The following is a 27,844-nucleotide window of genomic DNA, read 5'->3' on the forward strand; positions in this document are numbered from 1 at the left end:
CTGTCCTCTGGGCTCCTCTTCTGCTGATACTACCTGGCTAGCTCCTTTGTGTAATTTCCGCTTTTAGTCCAGATTCTTCTCAGAGAAGCTTTCCCTGTTCACTGGCCTAGAGGAGTTGTTCAGCATATTCTTACTATATTACTCTAATTCTTTGCATTGAGTGTGATATTTTTCTTTATATTGAAGTATAATTGACATGGAACATTCTGTTAGTTTCAGGTGTATAACATGATTCTGTATTTGTATACATTATCGAACGATCACCACGATAAGTATAGTTACCATCTGTCACCATACAGAATTACAAACCTGTCCTCACAAAAATTTTTTTCTTACAATGAGAACTTGTGCGATTTACTCTCTTAGCAACTCTCAAGTATGCAGTACAGTATTATTGACTGTTGTCCCCAAGCTGTATATTACATTCCCATGACTGAAGTTTATACTTTTTGACTCCCTTCGCTCATTTTGCTGACCTCCCAATCCCCCCTCCCCTCTGGCAACCAGGAATTTTTTTCTCTGTATCTATGAGTTTTATTTGCTTGTTTTATTTTTTAGATTCTACATGTAAGTGAAATCATACGGTATTTGTCTTTCTCTGCCTTATTTCACAGCAGAATACCTTCAGGGTCCATCCATGTTGTCAAAGACGGTGAGATTTTATTTCTTTCTATGGCTGAGCAGTAGTCTCTTGTGCATATATACCACATCTTTCCAAGTTCTTAGTTCAGGATTACACTTTTTATTTTATTTTTTAAACATGTTTGTTTAGTTATTTTGAGAGGGAAAGTGCGAGCAGAGGAGGGGCAGAGAGAGGAAGAGAGAGAGATTCCCGGTTGGCAGTGCAGAGCCTGATGCTGGGCTCAATCCCACGACCCATGAGATCATGACTTGAGATTAAATCACAAGTCAGACACTTAACTGACTGAGCCACCCAGGCACCCCTTACTGTGTCGTCTTTATCCATTTATCCATCAGCGGACACTTAGATTGTTTTCGTATGTCGGCTCTCGTAAATCATGCTGCAGTGAGCATAGGGGTACGTGTATCTTTTCAAATTGTTTTTTTGTTGTCTTCAGATAAATGTCTGGAAGTGAAATTATTGGATTCTATGGCAGTTCTATTTTTAATTAAAACAATTTTTTTTAAGTTAGAGAGAGAGTGAGCGAGTAGGGAAGGGCAGAGAGAGAGGGAAAGAGGAAATCTCAAGCAGGCTCTGCACTGTCAGCATGAAGCCTGATGCGGGACTCGAACTCATGAACCGTGAGGTCATGACGTGAGCCAAAACCAAGAGTCAGATGCTCAGCTGACTGAGCCACCTTAAGCACACCTCTATTTTTAATTAAAAAAAAAAAAAAAAATTTTTTTTTAATGTTTATTTATTTTTGAGACAGAGAGAGACAGAGCATGAACGGGGGAGGGGCAGAGAGACAGGGAGACACGGAATCGGAAGCAGACTTCAGGCTCTGAGCTGTCAGCACAGAGCCCAATGCGGGCCTTGAACTCACGGACTGTGAGATCACGACCTGAGCCGAAGTCGGATGCTTAACCGACTGAGCCACCCAGGTGCCCCATAGTTTTAATTTTTTAAGGAACCTCCATACTATTTTCCATATGACGGCGCTAATTGACATTCCCACCAAGAGTGCATGAAGGTTCCCTTCTCTCTACATCCTTGTCAACACTTCTTTTTGATACTAGACATTCTGACAGGAATATGGTGGTATCTCATTGTGGGTTTGATTTGCATTTCCCTGATGATTAGTGATGTTGATCATGTGCCTCTTGGTCATCTGTATGTCTTCTGGGGAAAAATGTCTATTGAGACTTTTGCCCACGTGAAAATCAAGAGTTTTAAAAAAGTTTTTTTGTTGAGTTATAGATGTTCTTTATGTATTTTGCGTGTTAACCCCTTACCAGATACATGATTTGCAAATATCATCTCCCATTCCGTAGGTTGCCTTTTCATTTTGTTGATGGCTTCCTTTGCTGTGCAGGAACTTTTTAGTTTGATGTTGTACCATTTATTTTTGCTTTTTTGCCCTTGCTTTTGGAGTTTGATCCAAAAAATCCTCATCAAGACCCATGTCCAGGAGCTTGCCACCTGTATTTTCTTCTGGGAGTTTTATGGTTTCAGGTCTTAGAACTTTGTATTTTTTTACTTCTTTTTTATAGTTTATTGCCTGATTGCTCTCTGATTCAGGCATGTTGTCTTTTCACTTCTTTATCCCAGTGCTTGGCATATATTTATTGAATACGTGCACGGAGAAAAGGCAAAACCATCAGGAACAGCCTTCAGCTTACTGCCTTCCTATCTCTGAGTTTATCTCTGAACCTGCCCTCCCTGCCTTTCTTCTGTTTTAGAGGAAGGAGGTATCCTTTCTTTTAATGGTGTTTAGTGTTTCTAGCTGTGTGGTAGATCTCATTCCCTGTTGTTTGCCAGAAACCTTAGCTTTTCGTTTATCTTTTTCTCTTCTGATTCTTTCTACATATGAATCATGTCCAATTTTCTCTGCAAATAAAACCCTTTAGTTATAGACCTCTTGTAGTCTTTGTTGGGTCTTGATCTCTCAGTCTTATTGTCAGACTCTCCTACCTCCCTCCATGGACTAACCTAAGGAAGCTCTCATTTTAGTTGTTTTTATTATAAATATACTGTAAAAATATATTCTGAATTATAAACAACTGACTTACAAATGAGGTTTTGGAATGTAACACTTGTAAATTGGAGACTGTTTTATTAATATGAGTTCTTGCTGTTAGCATATAGTTGTCTTCTGAGGTAGAGTTTTTTTTTTTTTTCTTGGCTATGTTGTTCCCTTTTGGCTTAAACCTTTGATAGGATGAGCAGCTTCCTAAAACACTGTTAAAATATTCATACATCAGATATTTATATTGATGCAGCTTGTGTTTATTTGGTAGGGTTATATGGGACTATTTTTCAAGAGTTCAGGAAATGGGGTACAGAGAATAGAACACCTACCTGGCTTTAAAAATGTATTGACTTATCGTTTGAAGAGTCATTGATGATTAGTTATTAAATGGGAATTTTACAGTTATTCTAGATGGACCTCATGTTTCCACTTCTGGGGCATCTATCCTGAGGAAATAATCTAATGTACAGAAGAGTACCATGCCCAGTGATGTCCATCACAGTGATACTTGGAGCAGTAAAGACTTGAAAACAATGTAAATGTTAAAACAAATGTGGGGGGTGATGTTTGAGATACGTTATGGTATATCCATAGAATGGAATCATTTAAACATCACAAAAAGGTTTATAATGAGCTTTTGTTGACTCAAGGAAGAAATCGGTGTTTTTAAGTGTGAAATAAAAAGCAAGATGTTACACTTCTCTCCTCCGACTGGTACACAATGTTAGGTAAGTTTCAAACCAAATATTGCTGATAATTAGGAAAACCAGAAGACCCTCAAGAGCTGTGAAGGCAGTAAGGAATTATGAGGTTCTGGAAGATAAGGAAAGCTCTGAGAAGTTTGCCTGATGTTTGAGGCTACCTTGCCCATGAGGTCATGGCTGATTCTGGAAGTGACCGTTGAAAGGCTGAGCAGACTTTTCAAGATACGGATGTCGAGGGAAAAAAATTGGAATTGGAGCCTGCCAAGGTAGAGGGCCTTGGGAAACTCTAGGTTTTGGGGTTGGGTCCCTCAGGGCCTAAATTGGAGTAAGGGTGAAACGGAAGTAGACTAGTCTTTATAGGGACTAAAGTCCAGTTTTTCAATCTGTTCAATTCTGGATTACATGAAGGTGGTCTGGGATTCCTAATGTCCCCAGCCTGTTTGTCTGCCAGAAGCAAAAGTAAACCCTTTCTGAATAACATCATCCATGGCCTCAGGTTGTCTCTATAATTCTTTTTTATAATTTTTTTGATGTTTATTTCTGAGAAACAGAGACAGAGTGCGAGTGGGGGAAGGGCAGAGAGAGTGGGAGACACAGAATTCAAAGGAGGCTCCACACTGTCAGCACAAAGCCCGATGCGGGGCTCGAACCCATGAACTCTGAGTTCATGACCTGAGCTGAAGTTGGATGCCCAACCGACTGAGCCACCCAGGCGCCCCTCTATAATTTTTAAAAAATGTTTATTTATTGAGAGAGAGAGAGAGTGAGCGAGTGTGCACACGAGAGGGGGAGGGGCAGAGAGTGTGGGAAAGAGAGAATCCCAAGCAGGTTCTGTACTGTCAGCGCAGAGCCCAATGCGGGGCTTGATGTCACAAACCGTGGGATCGTGACCTGAGTTGAAATTGAAATCAGGAGTTGGACACTTAACTGACTGAGTCACCCATGTGCCCCTCTATCATTTTTTGTATACAGAGTCCAACATTCAGTAAAAAATAGACGTATGAAAAGACAAAATGCAACTGGAAACCAAAAGGAAAAATTGACAATAGAAATATACCCATAGGACAAGCAGAGATATTTGAGTTATCAGTCATGAACTTAATAAATCTGTGATTAATGTGTTAGAATAATTAAAGATAAAATTGGTACCGTTGAGATTTGAAATAATGAATTAGAAATTCTGAAACCGAAAAACACAAGAACTGATGATTAGGAACTCAGTGAATGGGTTTAATAGCATAGATACAAGTGAAGAGACAACTAGGAAAGTGAAAGATGAAAAAAATTCAGACTAAAGCACTGAGAGGCAGAAGGATGGAGAAGACCGAAGAGTGTATGACAAATGGAATATGATGAAAAGGTCTTTATGTATAAGTAATTGAAGTCCCAGAAAGAGAGGAGAAAGGAAATGTCACAGTAGCAATTACAGGTGTGCCTTGTTTTATTGTGCTTTGCAGATACTGCATTTTTTTTTTTTTTTTTTACAAATTGGGTGTGTGGCAACCCTTTACTCCACTATTCCAACAGCATTTGCTCACTTTGTGTCTCTGTCATATGGTAAATTCCCCCAATATTTCAGACTTTTCTTATTTACGTTTGTTACGGTGATCAGTGATCTTTGATATTCCTATTCTAGTTTTGGGGCACCACGAACCACACCCATGTGAAATGGTAAACTTTTTTTTTTTTTTTTTTTTAAATAAGCTCTATGCCCAATGTGGGGCTTGAACTCATGACCCTAAAATCAAGAGTTGTGTGTTGTGCTGAGCCAGCTAGGCGCTCCTAAAATGGTGGACTTAATTGATAAATGTGGTATGTGTTCTGACTACTCCACTGAGCAGATTCCTCCTCTCTCTCTCTCTCTCTCTCTCTCAAATGGCCTATTTCCTGAGATACAACAATATTGAAATTAGGTCATTTATTTTTTTTTTTAAATTTTTTTTTTCAACGTTTATTTATTTTTGGGACAGAGAGAGACAGAGCATGAACGGGCGAGGGGCAGAGAGAGAGGGAGACACAGAATCGGAAACAGGCTCCAGGCTCTGAGCCATCAGCCCAGAGCCCGACGCGGGGCTCGAACCCACGGACCGCGAGATCGTGACCTGGCTGAAGTCGGACGCTTAACCGACTGCGCCACCCAGGCGCCCCTGAAATTAGGTCATTTAATGACCCTGTAATGGCCTCTTAAGTGTTCGGGTAAAAGGAAGAGTGGCAGGTCTCTCACTTTAAATCAAAAACTAGAAATGATTAAGCTTAGCGAGGAAGTCATATCTAAAGCTGAGACAGGCTGAAATCTGTGCCTCTTGCACCAGTTAGCCAAGTTGAGTGCAAAGGAAAAGTTATTGAAGGAAATTAAAAGTGCTTCCTACTCCAGTGCACACACAAATGGTAAAAGCAAAACAGTCTTACTGCAGATGTGGAGAAACTTTGAGTGGTCTGGATAGAAGACCAAACCAGCCCCAACATTCCCTTCAGCCAATAAGAGGGTGGGGGAAGCTGCAGAAGAGAAGTTTGAAGCTGGCAGAGGCTGGCTCTTGAGGTTTAAGGGAAGACGCTGTCTCCATAACACAGAAATGCAAGTTGAGGCAGCAAGTGCTGGTGTAGAAAGAAGCTGCAGCGGGCCATCCAGAAGATCTAGCTCAGATAGTGAATGTGGCTGCATTAAACAAGTTTTCAGTGTAGATGAAACAGCCTTCTATCAGATGAAGATACCGGCCAGGACTTTCATCAGTAGAGAGAAATCAGTGCCTGGCATCAAATCTTCACAGGGCAGGCCGACTCTCTTGTTGAGGGGCTAATGCAGCTGGTGACTAAGTTGAAGCCACTGCTCATTTACTACTCCAAAATCCTAGGGCCCTTAAGAATTATGCTAAATCTACTCTGCTTGTGCTCTGTGAATGGAACAACAAAGCCTTGATGATAGCACAACTGTTTACAACATGGTTTACTGAATATTTTAAGCCTACTGTTGAGACCTACTGCTCAGAGTGAAAAAAAAAAAAAAAGATTTCAGGGGCGCCTGGGTGGCTCAGTTAAGCATCCGACTTTGGCTCAGATCATGATCTCACAGTTCCTGAGTTCAAGCCCCGCATCGGGCTCTGGGCTAACAGCTCAGAACCTGGAGCCTGCTTCAGGTTCCGTGTCTCCCTCTCTCTCTCTCTCTGCCCCTTCCCCACTTGGTTTTTGTCTCTCAAAAGTAAATACTAAAAAAAATTATTTCAAAATATTACTGTTCATTGACATTGCACCTGGTCACCCAGGAGGTCTGATGGAGATGTATAAGGTTAATATTGTTTTCATGCCTGCTAACACCGCATTTAATTAACACTGATTTTCGGGGCGCCTGGGTGGCGCAGTCGGTTGAGCGTCCGACTTCAGCCAGGTCACGATCTCACGGTCCGTGAGTTCGAGCCCCGCGTCGGGCTCTGGGCTGATGGCTCGGAGCCTGGAGCCTGTTTCCGCTTCTGTGTCTCCCTCTCTCTCTGCCCCTCCCCCGTTCATGCTCTGTCTCTCTCTGTCCCAAAAAATAAATAAATGTTGAAAAAAAAATTAACACTGATTTTCAAGTTTTACTACTCAAGAAATACATTTCATAAGTCTATAGCTGCCACAGATAGTGATTCCTCTATGGATCTGAGCAGAGTCCATTGAAAACCCCTGGAAAGGATTTACCATTCTAGATGACATTGAGAACATTCTTGATTCATGGGAAGAAGTCAAAATATCAACATTAACAGGAGTCTGGAAGAAGTTGATTGTAACCCTCATGTAGACTTTGAGGGGTTCAGGACCTCAGGGCAGGAAGTAGCTGCAGGTGTGATAGAAATAACAAGAGAACTAGTTGCAGAAGCAGACCCCAAAGATGGGACTGCATGGCTGTAATCTCAGGACCAAACTTGAACAGATGAGGAGTTACAGAGGAGCGAAGAAACTGGTTTCTTGAGATAGAATCTCCTGGGGAAGATGCTGTGAAGACTGTTGAAATGGTAGCAAAGGATTTAGAATGTGACATAAACTTAGTTAATAAAGCAGTGGAAGGATTTGAGAGGACTGAAAGATTTTGAAAGAATTTCTACTGTGGGCGTAATGCTATCAAAGAACATCTCATGGTACAGAGAACTCAATCATGAAAGGAAGAGTCCATCGAAGCAGCAGACTTCACTGTTGTCTTAATTTAAGAAGTTGCCATAGCCACCCAACCTTCAGCAGCCACCACCCTGGTCACTCAGCTGTCAGCATTGAGTCAGGACCCTCCACCATCAAAAAGGTTACAACTCACTAAAAGCTTAGGGGATGGTTGGCATTTTTTAGCAATAAAGTATTTTTTAATTAAGGTATATACGTTTTTTAAGACCTAATACTATTATACTGCTAATAGACTATAGTAGAGTATAAACATGACTTTTAGATGTACTGGGAATCCAGAATACTCATTTGACTCATTTTATCGAGATGGGTGCTTTATTGTGGTGGTCTGGAATCGAGCCTGCAATATCTCTGAGGTATGCCTGTATAGTTTGGATATAGGTACATTTAGACATATTTTGTGTATTTCAAATATATTCTTTGATTCTGTACATGTGTTTTTACTCTTTGTATGGTATCTCGTGAACAAGTTCTTATAAAGTGGTAGAATTTAAGTAGCTTTTGTATGTGTGTGGTTAATGCTTTTTATCCTGTTTAAAAAAGTTTTCTCTCTCATGAAGTAATGAAGATAATTTTCTTCTATTTTCAAGCTTTATAGATACGCCTTTCACATTTAGGTCTATAACCCACATAGTTCTTTGGTGTTTTGTTTTTGTTTTTTTGCTTATTTATTTCTTTTTGGGATAGTGTAAGGTGAGGGTTTAGTTTGATTTTATTGTTTTTCTATATGGATACCCAGTTGTCCCACTACTATTTTTGGAAAAGACCACTCCTTTGTGATAAGTGAAGGGTCTGTATACGTGTGGGTCTATTTCTAAGCTTTTCTGTTCCACTAATTTATTTGTTTTTCCCAGACACAGAAAAATCCATGTAAGTGGCGAAGTACAAAATAAGATGGTAGGAATAAATACAAATATATCGGTCATTGTAACAAATATAAAATGTACTAAACTCACTAGTTAAAAAACAAAGATTGTTACATTGAGTTTTAAAAATACAGCTACCTGTTCTCTAAAAGAAACCTATATAAAACATCAGGAGTCAGAAAAGTTGAAAGTAGAAGATGCGAAAAAGAATTATCAGGCAAATTCTGGAGGTCATTTATATGGCAAGGAATGGTGTCTCGGTTCAGCTGCATGCTTTACTGGGTTCAGGGCCGCTCCGCTCCCTCACCCCAGTGGTTGTTACACTCTGGCCTCTCATTACTTCCCAGGGTATCCATGTGTTTGATTTTATATAGAGAGGGGGAGGGGCAGAGAGACAGGGAGACACAGAATCCAAAGCAGGCTCCAGGCTCCGAGCTGTCAGCACGGAGCCGAATGCGGGACTTAAATGATGAACTGCAAGATCATGACCTGAGCCGAAGTCAGACGCTCAACTGACCGAGCCACCCAGACGCCCCTAGCCTGCTATGTAATTTCGGAACCGTTAGTCTCTTGTACGGTTTTAAGAACCCACCCTTCCAGGGGAACCACTAAAAATGGAAAATCATTGTCCATAGGCAGGGGTGTTACAGATCATCTCTTAGGGTCTTGTGCATTTTTTTTTTCTATTTCTGCAATCGAACACATATTTTGTAACTTTTTTTTTTTAACTTGAAAAAGGATATTGTCCTTAAGATCCTCCCAGTAATAGCCCTTCTTTTCCATTTGTTGCAGGTGGTGCGGTTGTGTCAGAACCCAAAGCTGGCGCTAAAGAATAGCCCACCTTATATCTTAGACCTGCTGCCAGATACCTACCAGCATCTGCGCACTATCTTGTCAAGATATGAGGGGAAGATGGAGACACTTGGAGAAAATGAGTATTTTAGGGTGTTCATGGAGAATTTGATGAAGAAAACTAAGCAGACCATAAGCCTCTTCAAGGAGGGGAAAGAAAGAATGTATGAGGAGAATTCTCAGCCTAGGTAATGGCAAATACCACACAAATACTTATTCAGGTCTGTGACTGCCTGAATGGGTAACACACAGAAGTAGTTGAATTGGTTTTAATATTTATGTCAACGAGAATGCAGAGTTGACATTTGATTTAAAAGTGTGCCGTTATTATGTTTATTTTTGAGAGAAAGAGAGGGAGAGACAGTGTGAGCAGGGAAGAGGCAGAGAGAGAGGGAGACACACGATCCAAAACAGGCTCTGGACTTCCGAGCACAGAGCCCAACGTGGGGCTTGAACTCACAAACCGTGAGATTATGACCACTTGGAAATATTAATTCATCTACAACAAGTAATAAAAATGTAAATGCTACTTGAACTTTTTAGGTAGTAAATTACTCTCAAGGAGTGACATGAATTAGGAAGGACGGGATTAAGTTAGCATGTGTGACGACTGAAGCAGTAACTTACTAAATGGTATCCCTGTAGCCTTACCTGCCACTCCTTTGACTCTGTTGGCTTAGGTTCCAGGAGCCCTCATCTCTCACTTAAAATTATACCCACATCATTATTCGTATTACCTTTACTATGACAAATTACTCAGGTTTGGTCCAGAGTACCAGTCTTTTCTTGTTAAAAAGATCTCTGGCGATTGAATTCAATCTGTGGGAACCTTTGTAACTCCTAGGTTTATAGGAACGTGAACTTTGTTCCTTGAAAATATTTAAATTTTATGACTTTTGTTAAAATAAAACCCTGACTATGTGGGCTATAGCTAACTGGTGATTTTGTATTGCTAAGTTTTTAAAAAATAATTTTCCTTTATTAGGTACCAGAACTTAAAATTTAATTTTAACATCTACAGTGAACTAGGTTCTAATTGTGGGAGGTGAAAAGGGGAGTTAAGCTCTCAGTTGAGGTACTGTGTTAGATCGCTTAATAGAGATATGTACAAAATGCTGTGTGAACACAGTTTGGCCTAGCAGCATCAGAGAATTTGGCACAGAGGAAGTTATTTGAGCTAGGTTTTAGGAGGGCAAGTAGAAATTTCCTAGTCAGTGAAATGAAGAAAAGGCCTTTAACACAGGGGCATGAAAACATAGGCTCTGTATGTTGAAGGAAAGGGAGCAGTCTACTTTAGCTAGAATTGGGGAAGATGAGTGAGCTGGGAGTACAGAGTGAAGTCAGGTGGTAACTGTTCTATTACTTCTAGACAGTCCCCTATAGATCATACATACGCTGCCATGATTTGTAAGATTTTTTTTAAAGAGCACTGTTACAGTGAAATTATAGATTTTCCAGTCTTAGAGCATACTGAATATTTAACTTTTTTTTCAATGTTTGTTTATTTTTGAGAGACAGAGACAGAGCATGAGTGGGGGAGGGGCAGAGAGAGGAAGACACAGAATCTGAAGCAGGCTCCATCCAGGCTCCAAGCTGTTGGCAGAGAGCCTGACGTGGGGCTCGAACCCATGAACCGTGAGATCATGACCTGAGCTGAAGTCGGATGCTTAACCGACGGAGCCACCCAGGCTCCCGTTAACTTTTTTTTTAAACAATGAAATGTTCATCTCTGAGTGGCAGTATGGTGTACTAGTTAAGAGGATGGACTCTGAAGCCTGTGTTTGAATTTTAACTTGGCACTTAGCTCTTTGATCCCTCCGTTTCTTCATCTGTAAAATGAGATAATAGTAGTACTTTCCTTGTAAGGTTGTTGGGAATTATTGAGTAAAGGTTGAGAGCTTAGGACAGTGATTGGCACAGTGAAAGTGATAAGTGTATTAGCTCTAATTTTAATCATCTTATTTTCTTCACTCTAAACATAGCTTATTGTACAAGGCCGAGTATTCGTGACACTGCCAGATCCTAATGAAGTATATAGACCGATTTGTCCTAACTGAATGGCCTCATACTATTGTTTCAAGTTCTTTTGCAATTTTTTTTTTAACCCAAAGGCCATGAGGTTTTTACTTTTTCCTTTTTTTGTTTAAACAATGTGCACCACGATGGTTCAACAAGGAAGCAAATGCTATGAATACGAAAGCTGCAGTTGGCAATATACCCCATCTAGAACCCAGGGAAGGTGAATTAGACAAGTGGTAGTCATTCTAGTTAAACAATCAGGTAACATCATGACGAGTCAGTTTGCAGCATCAAAACTGTCCATTTAAGTTTCTTTCTTAATGATCAGAGGTCCCACGTTGTCTCAAGTTTCTTCGTTGCGTTTGTGTGAATCCATCACAGACTGGGAACTTTTTGGACCTCCAGCAATGGCAGTACATGAGCTTTTATTTCCCAAATCTTCCATGTCAGAAGCATGTACTATCTTAGAGTTGTCTTTCTGGATGTGAGGGTTCACCATAGATTTGTGGGATGATCTTTTTTTAATGTTTATTTATTTTGGGGCGGGAGAGAGGGACAGAGACAGAGTGCGAGCAGGGGAAGGGCAGAGTGAGAGGGAGACACAGAATCCGAAGCAGGCTGCAGGCTCTGAGCTCCAGATCCCGACGCGGGGCTCGAACACACAGACTGTGAACTCATGGCCTCGAGCCGAAATCGGATGCTTAGCTGACTGAGCCACCCAGGCGCCCCTTGTTGGATGATCTTTAATGTAAAATCTTTTGTGAGCCAGATAATCCAGTCGCAGCTGTACTGGCAGCAGTAGTAACTGCTGCCACCCATTCAGCTCACTGGAAGTCAGACACGTGGTGCCGCTGCTTGCAAAGCATGTGCACGGGACACTAAGCACAAATGCACAAATGGGCTGTGGCGGGGGGGCCTCCTTTTTTTTTTTTTTTTTTTTTTTTTTTTTACTTTACTGTTAGTGTGCCTGATACTTTACCCCAGTATTCCTGGGGAATATCAGTTTTATTCCCCATAATATAAAGTTTTTAATATACTATGGGTTTAATACAGCAAGATTTGTACAAGTTATACGTAAAGTGAGAATAAATTTCAGTTGAGATTCAGTTTTTTTTTGTTTTAATGAAGGAAAATGGCTTTACTGTATGACCTTTGTGATCTGTATTTTGGTTTCTTAGAGGCTTTTTTTCCTAATCAGTTTTGGGTTTTTTTTTTTGTTTTTAGTTTATTTTGAGAAAGAGAGAGAACGAGCGGGGGGAAAGGCAGAGAGACGATGGGGGACAGAGGATCAAAAGCGGGCTCTGTGGGGGAAAGGCAGAGAGAAGGTGGGACACAGAGGAGGCAAAACAGGCTCTGCGTTGACAACAACAAGCCTTATGTGGGGCCTGAACTCCCGAACCGTGAGATCATGACCTGAGCTGAAGTCAGATGCTCAGCTGAGCCACCCAGGTGTTCCTTCCTAATCGGTTTTTTATTTTTTTAAAGTTTATTTATTTTGAAAGAGAAAGCATGAGGGAGAGAGAATCCCAAGCAGGCTCTGCACTCTCAGCGAAAAGCCTAATGCAGGCTCCAACCCACGAACTGTGAGATCATGACCTGAGCAGAAGTTGGATGCTTAACCGACTGAGCCACCCAGCGTACCCCAATCAGTTTTCACATTGAGATGTTAACATATCATAAAATCCACCCTTTTAAAGCATGTAATTCGGTGGTTTTTTTAGTATGTTCACAAAATTGTGTCACGTCCCCAGTGTCTAATTTCAGAATGTTTCCATTCCGTCAACAAGAAACATCATACTCATTAGCAGTCACTCTCCATTCCCCACTCCTGCTCCGTACCCCTGAACCCCTGACAATCACAATCCTTTCTATCTGTGAAGATGTGCCTGTTGTAGGTGTTTTGCATAAGTGGAGTTCTATAACATGTGCCCTTTTTTGTTTGGCTTTCATAGCGCATGTTTTCACAACTCATTCATGTTATAGTGTGGGTTGGTACTTCATTCATTTTTAATGGCTACATAATATCTGCTTGCATGGGTATATCACATTTTGATTACAGACAGCTTCATTTCCACGTGACTGTAATGAGTAATGCTGCTATGAACATCTGTGTGCAAGTTGTTGTGTGGCCATGTTTTCTTGGGTATATACCTGAGAGTAGAATTGCTGAGTCATATGGTAACTTTTTTGAGAGAAAGAGAGTGCGCTAGTAGGGGAGAGGAAGAGGGAGAGAGATAATCTTAAACAGGCTCCAAGCCTAACCTCAGGCTCCGTGAAGCTCCACGAAACTTGGTCATCTCATGACTGAGATCCTGACCTGAGCCAAAATCAAGAGTTGATTGCTCAACCATCTGAGACACCCAGGCACCCTCTACGTTTAACTTTTTGAGGAACTACAAGACTGTTTACCGCAGCAGCATTTCACATTCCCCCAACAACGTACAAGGGTTTCAGTTTCTTACCAACACTTGTTATTGTTTTTGTTTCTGATTATAGCCATCCTACTAGGTATGAAGTAGGTATCATTGTGGTTTTGATTTGCATTTCCTTAATGAGTAATAATGTGAACATGTTTTCATGTGTTTATTGGCTGTTTGTATATCTTTTTTGGAGGAATGTCTATTAAAATCCTTTGCCCATTTTGGGTTGTTTTTCTTTATATCGTAGAGTTGTAAGGGTTCTTGACATATTCTGGATACTAGACCCTTATCAGGTATATGATTTACAAAATTTTATTTCCATTCTGTGGGTTGTCTTTTATTTTCTTGTTAGTATCAGTTGAAGTACAAACGATTTTAATTTTGTTTTTTTATTTAAAAAAAAAATTTTTTTTTAATGTTTATTTTTGAGACAGAGACAGAGCATGGATGGGAGAGGGTCAGAGAGAGAGGGAGACACAGAATCTGAAGCAGGCTCCAGGCTCTGAGCTGTCAGCACAGAGCCTGACCCGGGGCTCGAACTCACGGACCATGAGATCATGACCTGAGCCGAAGTCGGACGCTTAACCAACTGAGTGACCCAGATGCCCCCAAACGATTTTAATTTTGATGTCCACTATTTTTTCTTTGGTTACTTGTGCTTTTGATGTCATGGCTAAGAAACCATTGCTTAATTCAGTGTCATGAAGATTATGCCTGTGATTATTCTGAGTTAACTTCTGTATATGGTCTAAAGGTAAGGGTCCAACTTTATTCTTTTGCAGGTGGGTATCCTTTAGTGCCAGCACTGTTTATTGAAAAGAACACTCTTTCTGGGGCACCTGGGTGGCCCATTCGGTTGAGCATCTGACTTTGGCTCAGATCATGATCTCATGGTTCGTGGGTTCAAACCCCGTGTCGGGCTCTGTGCTGACAGCTCGGAGGCTGGAGCCTGCTTTGAATTCTGTGTCTTCCACTCTCTCTCTGTCCCTTCCCCTGCTGGTGCTCTGTCTCAAAAATAAATAAACATTAAAAAAAATAAAAAGAAAAAGAACACTCTTCCCCATTGAATTGGCTTGATGCACTTGTCAAAAGTCAATTTACCATATGTAAATTTTTATTTTTAGATGTAAATTTTATATGTAAATTTAAATTTTTATTTCTGGATTCTTTCTGTTCTTTCCATTGGGTATGTGTCTTTCCTTATGCCAGTATCTACACCGTCGGTTTTTTTTTCTTTAAAAAAAATTTTTTTTTTTAATGTTTATTTATTTTTGAAAGAGAAAGAGAGACAGTGTGTGAGCAGGGGAGGGGCAGAGAGAGAGGGAGACACAGAATCCTAAGCAGGCTCCAGGCTCTGAGCTGTCAGCACAGAGCTGGATGTGGGGCTTGAAACCACGAACAGTGAGATCATGACCTGAGCTGAAGTTGGAAGCTTAACCCACTGAGCCGCTCAGGTGCCCCCTACACCATCTTGATTACTGTAGCTTTGTAGTAAAGCTTTGAAATCAGGAAGTGTGCTTTGTTCTTTTTCAAGATTGTTTTGGTTATTTGAGGTACCTTGAGATTCTTTATGGGTTTTAGGATCAGCTCATCAATTTCTACAAAAAGAGTGGCTGTAATTTTGCATTGGACTGGAAGATCAATTTGGGAAGTATTGCTATGTTAACAATACTAAGTCTTCCAATCTATGAACATGGGATATCCTTCCATTTATTTAGGTTTTTTTTTTTTTAAAGTCTTTGAACATTGTTTTGTGGTTTCCAGTGTACAAGTTTTTCACCTTGGCTTAATTTGTTCCTAAGTGTTTTATTCTTTCTGATGCTATTAAAAATGGAATTGCTCTTCTGATTTCACTTTTGGATACTTTATTGCTGGTTTATAGAGCACAATTGATTTTTATGTATTGATTTTATATCCTGCAACTCTGCAGAACTCATTTATTGATTCTAGTAGGGTTTTTTTAAGTTATTTTTTTTAATGTTTATTTTTGAGAGAGAGAGAGAGTGGGGAGGGACAGAGAGAAAGAGGGAGAGACAGAATCTGAAGCAGGCTCCAGGCTCTGAGCTGTCAGCACAGAGCCCGATGTGGGCCTTGAACTCATGGACTGTGAGATCACGACCTGAGCCGAAGTTGGACGCTTAACTGACTGAGCCACCCAGGCACCCCTGTTCTAGTAGTTTTGTAGTGGGTTCCTTAGGATTTTCTACAAACAAGATCATGTCATGTGCAAATAGAGGAAATTTTACTAGGATAACTTTTATTTCTTTTTCTTGCCTACTTGTGTTGTCTAGAACCTCATGTTGAATAGAATTTATGTTGAATAGAAGTGGTAAGAGCAGACATCCTTGTCTTGTTCCTGATATTAGTAGGAAAACTTTCAGTCTTTCACCATTGAGTATGATGTTTAGCTGTGGGATTTTCAGAGATGTCCTTTATCAGGTTTGAAAGTTTTCTTCTATTCCTTGTTTAGTGGGGTTTTTTGGTTTTTTTTTGTTTTTTAAATCATGAAAGGAAGTTAACAAGCCTTTCATGCTTCATTCCTGGTTTTTCTTCTTTGGAGAGGGAAATCTGTGGACTTGTAAAATTCTAGAAAAAGTGAATATGTTAAATTGCATTAAGGGCAAGAATGCAAGTAAGCCTGAGGAGTAACTGAAACCAGGGTTGGAAATGTGCTGGGATTCTATCTGCGTTCTCTCAATGCAGGTTAATGTCTGAATTAAAGGAAAATCTGACCTCTGCTACATCCAGGATTTACATCTTAAGGGTTTCTGCTGTAGCAGACCATCTGACTCTTAGTTTCCGTTTTGATCTGACTTGCTAGAGATCAGTTGATTATCCCTGAACCAGTCAACTCCAAAGAAAAGGCAAGTGCTGGGATTCATCCAGCGTGGGCCAGGTGTCACCTCTAGATGAACCTGTGGCTTGGGGAGCATACTTATTCCCCTCAAGCTGTATGCACAAGGGAGTTTGTTCTTAGACTGAAAGTTGAAGAGCTGATCCCTTCAATATGCTCTGCATAAGTATATCTATCAATATTTAATATAGTTGCTTCCTGTCTTTGTTTTAGAGAGGATATTGGATGAAGTAACTTCCCTAAAGAGAAATTTGCCCTTGTTTTTCTTAGACTTCATAAAAACGATTTAAGCAAAAGCTATAAGCTACTTTTTTGTCTTTGATCTGTAACCCTGGTTTTTGCACCTGTTTTCTTTCTTGCACAGGATGTTATAGCAGAAGCTGAATGGGATATTGAGATGCAGCTAATTTTAAAACATTACTGTTTTGTTGTATGTACTTTGGAAGTAAGACTAAACTTTGTTGTAACTGTCCTGCCTTTTTAGTTATAAAGTTAGTATGCCAAATCTCACTGGTAGATGATGGCAGCTTAGATCTTTGTGTTGAGAAGTTTGGGCTTGGTGAGGAAAGATTCCCTCTCAGATTAGGAATGCATTTCTCTCGATTGGGAAAGGGGCAGCACCTCCTTTTCAATGCTGGGCAGAGAAGATGATGAATTGAACACAAAGTTGTGATGGCAGAGAAGGTAAGAAGTAGATAGTACTTGATGTGTTTTCAGGCTGGCATAACATGAGTTGTTAATGATTGGCTAGGTTTCTGGTTTGAGAAACGGGATAGATGGTGCAATGGGAAGCCATAGAGAAGTAGAAAAGGGGAAGGACCTGACCTGTTTGTTACTTTACAGTGATAACTGCTGGCTGCTCTGTGGGAAACAGATTAGGCCTGTGGGGGTAGCAGTGATGGGAGGAGAGGCGTACGTGACAAGGTTGTTGCTGTCAGCCACATGGGAGGTGAGACATCCTGGTCTGGGGAGAAAAGTGGACAGACAGGAGATGGATTGGAGCTAGAATCGAAAAGAATTGCTAGTGAATTGGACAAGAGGAGAGCTAGAAAAGATGACAGAGAAGGATCGATGATGACCTATAGATTTCTGTCATTAACTCTGTCAGTGGCGGCAGCATTTACTAAACTGGGGAATTTGGAGTCTAGGTGTGGGAAGAACTAAATCGGGAGTGGGGAGAATCAAGAGTTCCTTTTGGACTTGTTTACTTTGGAGCTATTTTTATGAGCGATCTAAGGCAATAAGTCAACCAGGCAATTAGCTGTGTTGGACATTGGAATTCAGAGGGAGAGGTGTAGATTACAGTTAGAAATTTAGTGGCTTTCAGAATAATATTTGAAGCCATGAGAGTAGACAGAATCATCTAACGGGAGAGGAGTTGATGGTGGAGACTGAGAAAGAAAGAAAGGAGAGAGGATAGATTGCAGTAGCCAGCAAAGAAAAATTTAAAAACACACAAAAAAACCCTTTCTCTAAATAGAAAGTTGACAGGGGGCACTTAGGTGACTCAGTCATTTAAGCGCCTGACTCTTGATTTCAGCTCAGATCATGATCTCAAGGTTACTGAGATCAAGCCCTGTGTCAGGCTCTCCGCTGACAGCAGGGAGCCCACTTGTGATTCTCTCTCCCCCTCTCCCTCTGCTCCTCACTTGTTTGTGCAACACACATGCCTGCCCTTGCTCTCAAATAAACAAAAAAGGGCAAATAGAAATACTAAAAAATAAATCTAGTTTGCTAGTCCTAAAATAATTTTCCTTTGGACTAAAAAAATTGGCAAAAAAAAATGGAAAATTGGCTTTAGTGTTTCAAAGGAGGGTGCAGGAAATTGAGTGCACCCCTATCTGGTTGTGGTAGGAATGAAATTGGTTCAGCCTTTCTGGGGGCTGGTTTATATACAAAGATTTAAACTTTTGCTCAGCAGTTCCACTTTTATTTATTTAAGAAAAAAAATTTTTTTTACATTTATTTTTGAGAAACAGAGTGAGGCAAAGTGTGAGTAGGGGAGGGGCAGAGAGAGAAGGAGACACAGGATCTGAAGCAGGCCCCAGGCTCTGAGCAAGAGGTCAGCACAGAGCCCGACGTGGGGCTTGAACCCAGAAACTGTGAGATCATGACCTGAGCCGAAGTCGGAGGCTCAACTGACTGAGCCACCCAGGTGCCCCCACTTCCACTTTTAGAGATTTATCAAAAGAAGTGAGAAGGGATTTGAATTAAAATATAAAACCATGAAACTCCGAAAAGAAAATCTAGGCAGTAAACTCATTGGTTTCCTGAGGCAAGAGAAACAAAAGCAAAAATAAACACTTTGAGAAGACCTCAAATTAAAAGTTTTTGCACAGTGAAGGAAGCCATCAACAAAACAAAAAGGCAACCCACTGAGTGGGAGAAGATATTTGCAAATGATATGTCCAATATGGGGTTAATAATCAAAATATATAAAGAATTGCTACAACTCAATACCAAAAACAAATAACCTGACTAAACAATGGGCAGAGGACCTGGATAGATATTTTTGTGTTATCAAGAGTTAGAATAAGTTACCCAAGTACGTGTAGCTAGTTAAATGCCAGAGCCTCTTTTTTTTTTTTTTTTAAAGCTACTCTCCCAAATGTTTATTACTAATGACTTTGGTTTTCTTTGAATGTAAAGGAAAGGTAACTGTATATTCCATTCCATACTATAGAAATGATCCCTTGGAGACCCCACTTTTCAAGTATCTTCTGAAATAGTAAACCACATAGACTCAGAGAAGTTAAAACATTTTTTTAACAGGCATGTCTTTTGAACACAAAAATATTCAGCAGTGCCATTTATCACAGGATTATGTCCTTACATAACAAGAGAAGGTCACTCAAATACTTCTAATTGGACATAAGCTTGATTATGCTAATAGAAGGAATATGAAGATCTCCTCCCTTGCCTCCCCTCAAAGAATCTGTGGTAACTTATGAAACCAGAACATTATAGCGAAGTAGGCAGTGAATGTCAAGTAGAATGTGTAAAAGCCTTTTTCTAATCACTTTGCTCTAATAGTGCCAACCAAGGCTTGCTCTAAAACCATAATACTTGTGAAGTGTACAACTGCATTTAAATGAGAACATCTTAAAGAACAAGCTCAAAAGCTGGCTGCAAGAATGCCTTTTTTGCCAGGCTGTTGTGTACAAAGTAGCAAATGCTTGCTAGGGATACCTAACTATGTGAACTCTCATCCTGGCAACTTCTTTTTCTCCTTAAACTTACTGTGTGTTGAAATACATGTTTTTCGTTTTGTTTTTTCCGAAAGCTTAAATCCAGTGTTTTAAATTTGCCAAAGAAATGGAGTAAGAAGACTTCGTTAGCATTTTTCTTTCCTCTTTGTTTAAACCCTCCCCCACCTCCTTTTACATGCAAAACACTCACCCAGCTTTAGTGTCTAATAAAATACACCTAGATGGTTGAAATCCAAGTTTAAGTACTTAGAGTTAGTATTTCTTAACTTGTTTCCATTCTTATTCTTAGGGCCTCTTCCCCCAGTTAGTTACATTTAATGTTTATTTTTGAGAGAGCGAACGAGAGAAAGAGAGAGAGTGAGCGCGCGTGCGCAAGTGAGTGCGAGCTCTTGCAAGTGGGGGAGAGGCAGAGAGGGAGACAGAATCTGAAGCAGGCTCCAGAATCTGAGCTGTAAGCACAGAGCCCGACTCAGGGCTCCAGCCGGGAGATAATGATCTGAGCCAAAGTCGGCCGTCCAACCCCGACTGAGCCACCCAGGCGCCGCCTCCCTCTGCCCCCAGTTATTTATACTTAGGATAGTTGACTTGTATAATCTTGGTGAAGTTGAACCAGATAATAGTGATCCTTTTCTTTGATTCTCCTGTTCTGATTTCAAAGAGCATGATTGAAAAGGGATTTAGGAGAGAGAATCTTCCATTGTTGTTTGTGTTAACAGTGAGTTAAATTCTCCACACGAACTTTGCGCAGGGGTCTTTAGGCCTGTGTATGTGTGAATATTGTCTGTTTTACTTTTTAATCACTGGATCAAGATTTTGTAGATTAAATCTTTACTTGCAGATCCTGAATGATTATTAAGCCCTGTTTTATACCACAGTTTGTCAGTCATTTCCACTCAGCGGCACACTTAATGTATCAGGAAACATGGCATGTTGAGCCGTGATGTTTTGGCACAGTAGAATTAGGTGCTAAGCGGGCTGATGGTATGTGTGAGCTGGATTGCCCAGATTGGAGTCCTCTGCCATCATCCGTGTGTAATGGCCTAAGAGAAGTTACTGCTCTTTGCCTCAGTATCTCACTTAAAGGTGTTCTCATAGGATTATATTATGTTATAATCATGTTATATTAAGTTAATATTATATTATATATAATTATATTATAATTACATATCACAATCATAATAAATATATAATATGTTATGAATTATATATGTTATATAATATGTTATATTATAATTTTTATTATATTATAAATATTGTATTTATAATATATCCTATTGTATTAGCTGTCATATTATAATAAGTTAATATTTAGAAAACTCTTAGAAAAATGCCTGTACACAGAAAACAGACCTAAGTATTTGCTTTCTTAAAAAAAAATTAATAGTCCTCAAATTATGGGAAGGAGAAAAGTATTCAATGTCCTATCCATTGAATTATAGACTTGAAAATGGTTAAAATAATTTTATGTCATGTGTATTTTACCATAATTTTTTCAGAAGAAATCTCATAATTCAAAAACTACTGAAGTCACTTTTGAAAACCTGACTCTCAGTAGACTCCAAATGAATGTCAGGCTGGAATTCATGCATGGAAGGATGACAGGTACACAGATCCCCCTGTTCTCCTGGTGTCCTGTGGAGAGAAGTGCTTAGGTTGGGGCATGTGACTGAGCTCCAGGAAAGAGACCCTACCTCCCCAACCTACTCCTGAGCTCTCTTTACGGGGTTGAGTGTGATGAGTAAGGTAAAAAGTGGGATTTGGGGAACCACCTGTTTCCAGGAACTGCTGAGAACCAGCTGCCTGGTACCTAGAGACTGTGGGAGCCCTTGGGAAGATGTTTAGGAGAAACTCTTCCTGTCAGGGAAGGAGGAGCCCTTCGTCTTTGTTAGCTCATTGCTAAGCTCATTGCCAGAGAGCATAGGATGATCAATCAGGAGCCAGAGTCAGTTATCTACGTGAGGTGGCTGGGACTAAAGTGGTAACTGGACTGTGATGGAGATAAAGATGACTCTATAGGGGCACCTGAGTGGCTCAGGTAGTTGGGCATGTGGCTCTGGATTTCCGTTCTGGTCATGATCTCGATCTCGGGGTCATGAGATTGAGCCCTGCGTCAGGTTCCATGCTGGGTGGGAGGAGCCTGCTTAAGATTCTCTCCCTCCCTCTCCGTCTCCGTTGGGGGGGCGGGCCCCCCCCCGCCGATGCGTACACTCCCTCCCTCTCAAAGAAAAGATGGCTCTATAAAGGGAACCTTTTTTGTTTTTGTTATTTCTGTATGCAGTTGTTAACAGTGAATTGTGGTAATAGATTTGTGATGCTAAACTATCCTTGCATTGCTTGGATCAACCCTAGTTTGTAATGATGTATAAATGCCTCATTGGATTCTATTTAACAATCGTTTACAATTTTTTCATCTATGTCAGTAAGAGAAACTAGCATAGAATTTTTTTCTCATGGTCTTTTGACTATGGAAGTAATCAAAATGAGTTATTCTCTTTCTGTTATTTGTGACCGTTTGCAAAAATAATTAGTTTTTGTGGGGAATATTCAGTAAAAATTCTTCTGTAGTACTGTTATGGTCTAATGTGCATGCTTGTGCATACATGCATGCATAACTATGTGTGTGTTTGAGGGCTGGGGAGGGGGTTTTTGATGACTACTCTGTTTAGGGGTTGTGGTTTACTCAGGGTTTGAAATGAAAGTCCATTTCCCCTAAACCTAACGCGTTTAAGAACAGTGCTCTCCATATAGTAGGCATTCACTGTTTATGGAATGAGTAAATTAGTAAAGGTTATTGGAATAGATTTCATTGTATTCTGTTATTAAAATACCTTCTATAGTTTTATTTGTGTCTAATTGTGTTAGATTTTAAAAGTTGGTGCATTCTGAAGATTTTATTTTGCCAATTCATCATGATAGGTTTAAGATTTCAGCTTTCAAATATCTTACATTCTACTCAAGACACGTTTGTGATTTTTTTCTTTATTTTTCTTCATTTGTGAATATACCTCTGCACTTTGACAATGTTGACGTTTTATCATATGTGTCTTACTTTACCAAATTTAATGAACACGGTAAATATGGTTTACTTTTGCATGGTGGCTCTAATATACAGGTTCCATATGATTTTCCTGTTGGGAAATATGAATGGGTGGTAGAACCCCTAAAATTTTAGAACGTAGGGAGATGCGCTAGGATGCTAAATGGATTTTCATCAAGTCTATAAACGATACTGAGAAACAAAGTCTGGGTCCAAAGAGATGGCATTAATTTCTGCCTTATGTGAGAACAAGTAGAAAATCATGATTTTCTTAGAAAGGTGGCTCACTTGGGACACCGGTTGCCCATTGTTTCAAGACAACCTTCCACATGGATTTGTTCTGCTTTTTATAAAACAAGTCTGCCACTCATGTTCCGACTTCATCCCACCTTCCCCCACACTCCTCCCAAAGGGAGACATACGCTCTATGTTTTTTCAAAACGCCATCATTTCAGTTGGATCGTCCTGTGTGAGGGAAGGAGCAGACAGGCCGTTCCATTCCCAGTCGTGTCAACAATCCTGTGCACATCTGCTTCCCTGCCTCTTTCTCAGGCGGCTGGCTAGATGTTGCCATGTTAATATCTTTCGGACACCTCACACTAAACGTGTCAGAACACAGAATGTGCCCTTTTCACTAAGCAGACCAGTAGCTGCTGCTTTGTTCCTAGCATTGGTATCACATCGTGGTGATAGGCCCGAACTGCTAGGATTGGTTATAGGCTTTTTCTTTCAGCCTTGGGTTTTTCATCTGTAAAATGGGGATAATGGTTCAATCTATCTGGCAGGATTGTAAATGTGAATTAACTAAATAGTAAGATACATAAAGTGCCTGACACATAGAAAGCCTTTAATAAAAGTGTTAGCTTTTATTACTATAAAATATTAATATATTGTATATTTATTACTATAAAAATGGGAATAACCCTATCCCAGTTGCTCAGGCTCAGAGTTTCCTGTTCACCATCTCTTCTATTCAGTCATCTCTTCTTGATTTTACTTCTGCAGTATCTCTCAAATTGGTCTTTCAAAAATACATACATATACGTGTGTGTGTGTGTGTGTGTGTGTGTGTATATATATATATTTCCTTTTTTTTTTTTAAGTAATCTCCACACAAGACAGGGCTTGAATTCATGACCCCAAGATCAAGAGTTGCAACCTCTACCTACTGAGCCAGCCAGGCACCCTAAATCGGTCTTATTTTACTGCCCATGTTGAGGCTCCCATTACCTTTCTACTGCAGTATATCCTAACTGATGTTCCTGCTTTTGTCATTTCTCCTCTAATTCACTCTTCAATGCTGCTGTTATTTATGGCCTTAAAACACATTAAATATGACTCCTGATTGCAGACTTTTAATGACTTTCCACTGCATTTGTCCTGTCTCCCACCCAGCTTGCTAAATCTCCATTTTGAGTTTTGCCCGCATTTTCAGTTTTATCGCAGGCTCCCACGGTGGTGATACACTCCAGCCATCCCGGTCGGGTTTACCAGTCTCCGAGCTCCTCTGTGGAGTCTTGGTTCACTCCCTCGGCCTGGAATCCCTTTCTTTCCCATCGTTGGAAGTTTTATGGATTCTGTAAAGCCCAAGAGGTCTCCTAAATTTTACTAGTTTTAATTTGTGGTTCTCCCACCCATGTTCTTATGGCACTTGGTTTTTACTTGACTTTAGTACTTACTAGAGTCTTCCTAAGTGTGCAAGTCTGCTTTGCTAACTAGACAGTAGCGTCGAGGAAGACGTTCTTTCCTATGTCATAGGAGTTGTCTTTGTTGATGGTTTCTTAATAAAGTATGTTAAGTTTGATAAAATACTGCTAATACTATATACTACATATATACTATATATACACCTTTACATATATAAACTGTATACTAAATACTAATTCGTAATACTAATAGCTAAAATACTAATACCAGAGTTGTACAGAGATACAGAATTGTGAGCTTGAGGATTATATTTCATGGAAAATACATTGAAGAGAATGGCAATGATGAAGATTTCTCTAGTTTTGATCCCTTAGAAGCATTAGATTCAGATAGTTATAGAAAATTCCATGTTCTTTCCCAAGTTTTGAGGATAGCAAAGTTTAGTAGCTACTCTGTATTTGTTGGGAAAAACCATGTATTTAAACGTCTAATGTCTAATATATTCAGGAGGTAAATAATTAATGCTAACCAGATAGACTTTCTGCATAGTTGATTAGATTCTATTAGAGCTATCTCCTCAGTATAATTTGTTCTGTCTATAATGTATCCATATATTAAAAAAAATTTTTTTTTTTACATTTATTTATTTTTGAGAGACAGAGCACAAATCGGGGAGGGGCAGAGAGAGAATGAGACACAGAATCCAAAGCAGGCTGTAGGCTCTGAGCTGTCAGCACAGAGCCCAAAGTGGGGCTCGAATTCACTGTGAGATCATGACCTGAGCTGAAGTCAGATGCTTAACAGACTGAGCCACCCAGGTGCCCCATATATCCTTATATTTTTTAAATTTATTTTTTAAGTTTACAGAATGAGCTTTCTGAAAATTGCCTGGTGGTTTTGTCATTTGTTAGTGGGAGGATATGAGAAGTTTTGGAGATTTCTGCATTATGTTACTTATGTGTTTGTGTATTCTTTAAAGAATTGGTATAGAGAAGTAGTAATCAGTTCTCAGGGTTAATATGCTTTTAGCTGCAGACAAATGCTTCAGTGTATATAATAACTTATATAGTTACCTTTCAGAACTTGGTTGAATAAATTCAAAGGTTATTTTGAAATATAGAGAAGTCAGATTTTATTTTTAAACTCTTTAGGAAATTTGTTTATTCATTTTTTTGAGAGAGAGAATCTCTCTCTTTTTTTAAATATATGAAATTTATTGTCAAATTGGTTTCCATATAACACCCAGTGCCCATCCCAACAGGTGCCCTCCTCAATATCCATCAGCCACCTTCCCCTCTCTCCCACCCCCGCCCCCCCATCAGCCCTCAGTTTGTTCTCAGTTTTTAAGAGTCTCTTATGCTTTGGCGAGAGAGAGAGGGGGGGGAGGGAGGGAGGGAGGGAGGGAGAATCTCAAGTAGGCTCCATGCTGTCAGCACAGAGCCCAACATGGGGCTCAATCCCACAAACTGTGAGATGACCTGAGCGAAAACCAAGAGTCAGATGTTTAACCGACTGAGCCACCCAGGCACCCCAGAAATAATTATTTTAAAATATTGTCTCTAGTATAAGTGATCACTGTTTCAGATGAGTTAGGAAAGAAAGAATAGATCTGTGAAAAAGTAAATCTTTTCCACTAATAACTATACAGTGGAGAAGCAGACACTCCCAGCATTAACCAAATGGTCAAGCTTAACATCACTAGTGATGTCATGTGTGCTTCACATATCCCCTGTTGTGATGAGAAGGGCACCTCACTTCTATGACATTCTTTCTGTAAACTCAAGCACGGTCAAAAATATGAGAATAAAATCAGCTAAACACCTTGAGGGCATGTGCTACAGAATACCTGACCAGTAACCCTTGAAACTCTTAAGGTCACGGAAAACAAAGACTAAGAAACTATCCCACACCAGAGGAGAGTGCCGATATATGATGATAAATGTTATGTATCCTAGATTAGATCCTGAAACAGATAAGGACATTAATGGAAGAAACAGGTGAGACCTGAATAATGTCTGGGGTTTACTTAATAGGACCATACTGATGAAGGTTTGTTACTTTTGATGAATGTACCATAGTAACATGAGGTGGTAACATTAGGAGAAAGGGAAACTGAATGAGGGGTATATGGGAACATTCTGTACTATCTTTGCAACTTTTCTGTAAATCTAAGATTCCAAAATAAAAAGTGTATTTAAAAGGTAAAGTTATATTTTCTAATTCCATTCTACAAATTTATTGAATGCCTGTTAAGTGCAAGGCAGTGTGCTCACTACTGCAGGAGATAGTGTGTAAGACCCTTTACCTGCTCCTGTCCCTAAGGAGTTGTTATTCTGTTGGGGACTGAGACAGCTGATACAAAGCAGGACATGATGGAACCTGTGCTAAGTATTTTATTTTTTATTTTATTTTTTTTAGGTTTTATTTATTTTGAGAGAGAGAACAGAGAAGAGTCAGAGAAGGAGAGAGTGAGAATCTCAAGCAGGTTCCACACTGCCAGTGTGGAGCCCGATGTGGGGCTCAGACTCATGAACTGAGAGATCATGATCTGAGCCACAGTTGGAGTCTTAACAGACTGAGCCACCCAGGCGCCCCATGAAGCCTGTGCCAAGAATTAAGATGCTTTGGGGTCTGGGGTTGGAGAGTAAGACATTAAATGAAAGCTGTTAAATATCCCATGACCACCCCACCCAATACATACACCAAAGAGACAGCATTTAGAATGAACTTTGGGCAGGATTTTAGTAACCACAGGCATTAGAAAGGAAATATATATCATTCCCACCAGCTTGGGCTCACGACCTGCTCTGCCAATTACTAGCTCTATGACCTTGGGTGAGTCATTTAATATCCCTGTCTTTGTTCTTCATTTGTAAGGTAGGATTAATGATTCCTATCTCAAAGCATTGTGAGAATCACAGGAGGTATGCATGTAGTTTAGCAAAGCATCTGACACATAATAAGCTCTTAATGTGAACTATTAGAACTAGAGGGAGGCATGTATTGATGTAACACCATCAAGAAAGGTGTGGGGCCCCAGAAGGTATAGAATGTTTGGGAAAATATTGTAGTATATGTTTAGAAGGATGAATTGGGACCATCTTGTAAGTGCTTTAATTTACAAGCTGAGGAGTTTGAACTTTTTTGGTGGTTATTGGGAAGTCTTTGAAAATCTTTGTGTAGGAGGGAGTAAAGAGATTGTGTCTGAGTTTTAAGATTAATTTGTTAGAAGTGTGAGGGGAGTATTAGAGATTCTCACATGGGCTGCTGCCCTCCCAGTCACTTGGTGAATTACATTAGTGTCCCTTTAGCTTTGAATTCTATGAAACCGGTAGTTCAAAATGCTCTGGATGATTAATGTTGTGTGATGGCAGTCTGTTACATGTAACTGGGGATCTCAAAGGCAGGACCGCCAATATACAGATACGTTTAATGT

General features: G+C 39.9%; 1 protein-coding gene across 4 annotated transcripts in view; it reads left to right on the top strand.

Annotated features, from left to right (window-relative positions):
* The window catches only part of CBL (Cbl proto-oncogene), an 85,701-nt gene that overhangs the window by 13,381 nt on the left and 44,476 nt on the right, over window positions 1–27,844 (top strand). For 3 of the 4 annotated variants that reach the window (XM_040483294.1, XM_040483295.1, XM_040483293.1), the window contains exon 2: window positions 9,163–9,410. In XM_040483294.1, coding sequence (XP_040339228.1) covers window positions 9,163–9,410 — 248 coding nt within the window. Of the gene's footprint in view, window positions 1–9,162; window positions 9,411–25,960; window positions 26,406–27,844 lie in introns of those variants that run through there. The other variant, XM_040483296.1, reaches the window with a different exon arrangement.

This window comes from Herpailurus yagouaroundi, unplaced genomic scaffold (assembly GCF_014898765.1).
Source record: "Herpailurus yagouaroundi ecotype Mexico unplaced genomic scaffold, PumYag 161, whole genome shotgun sequence".
Taxonomy (NCBI): domain Eukaryota; kingdom Metazoa; phylum Chordata; class Mammalia; order Carnivora; family Felidae; genus Herpailurus; species Herpailurus yagouaroundi.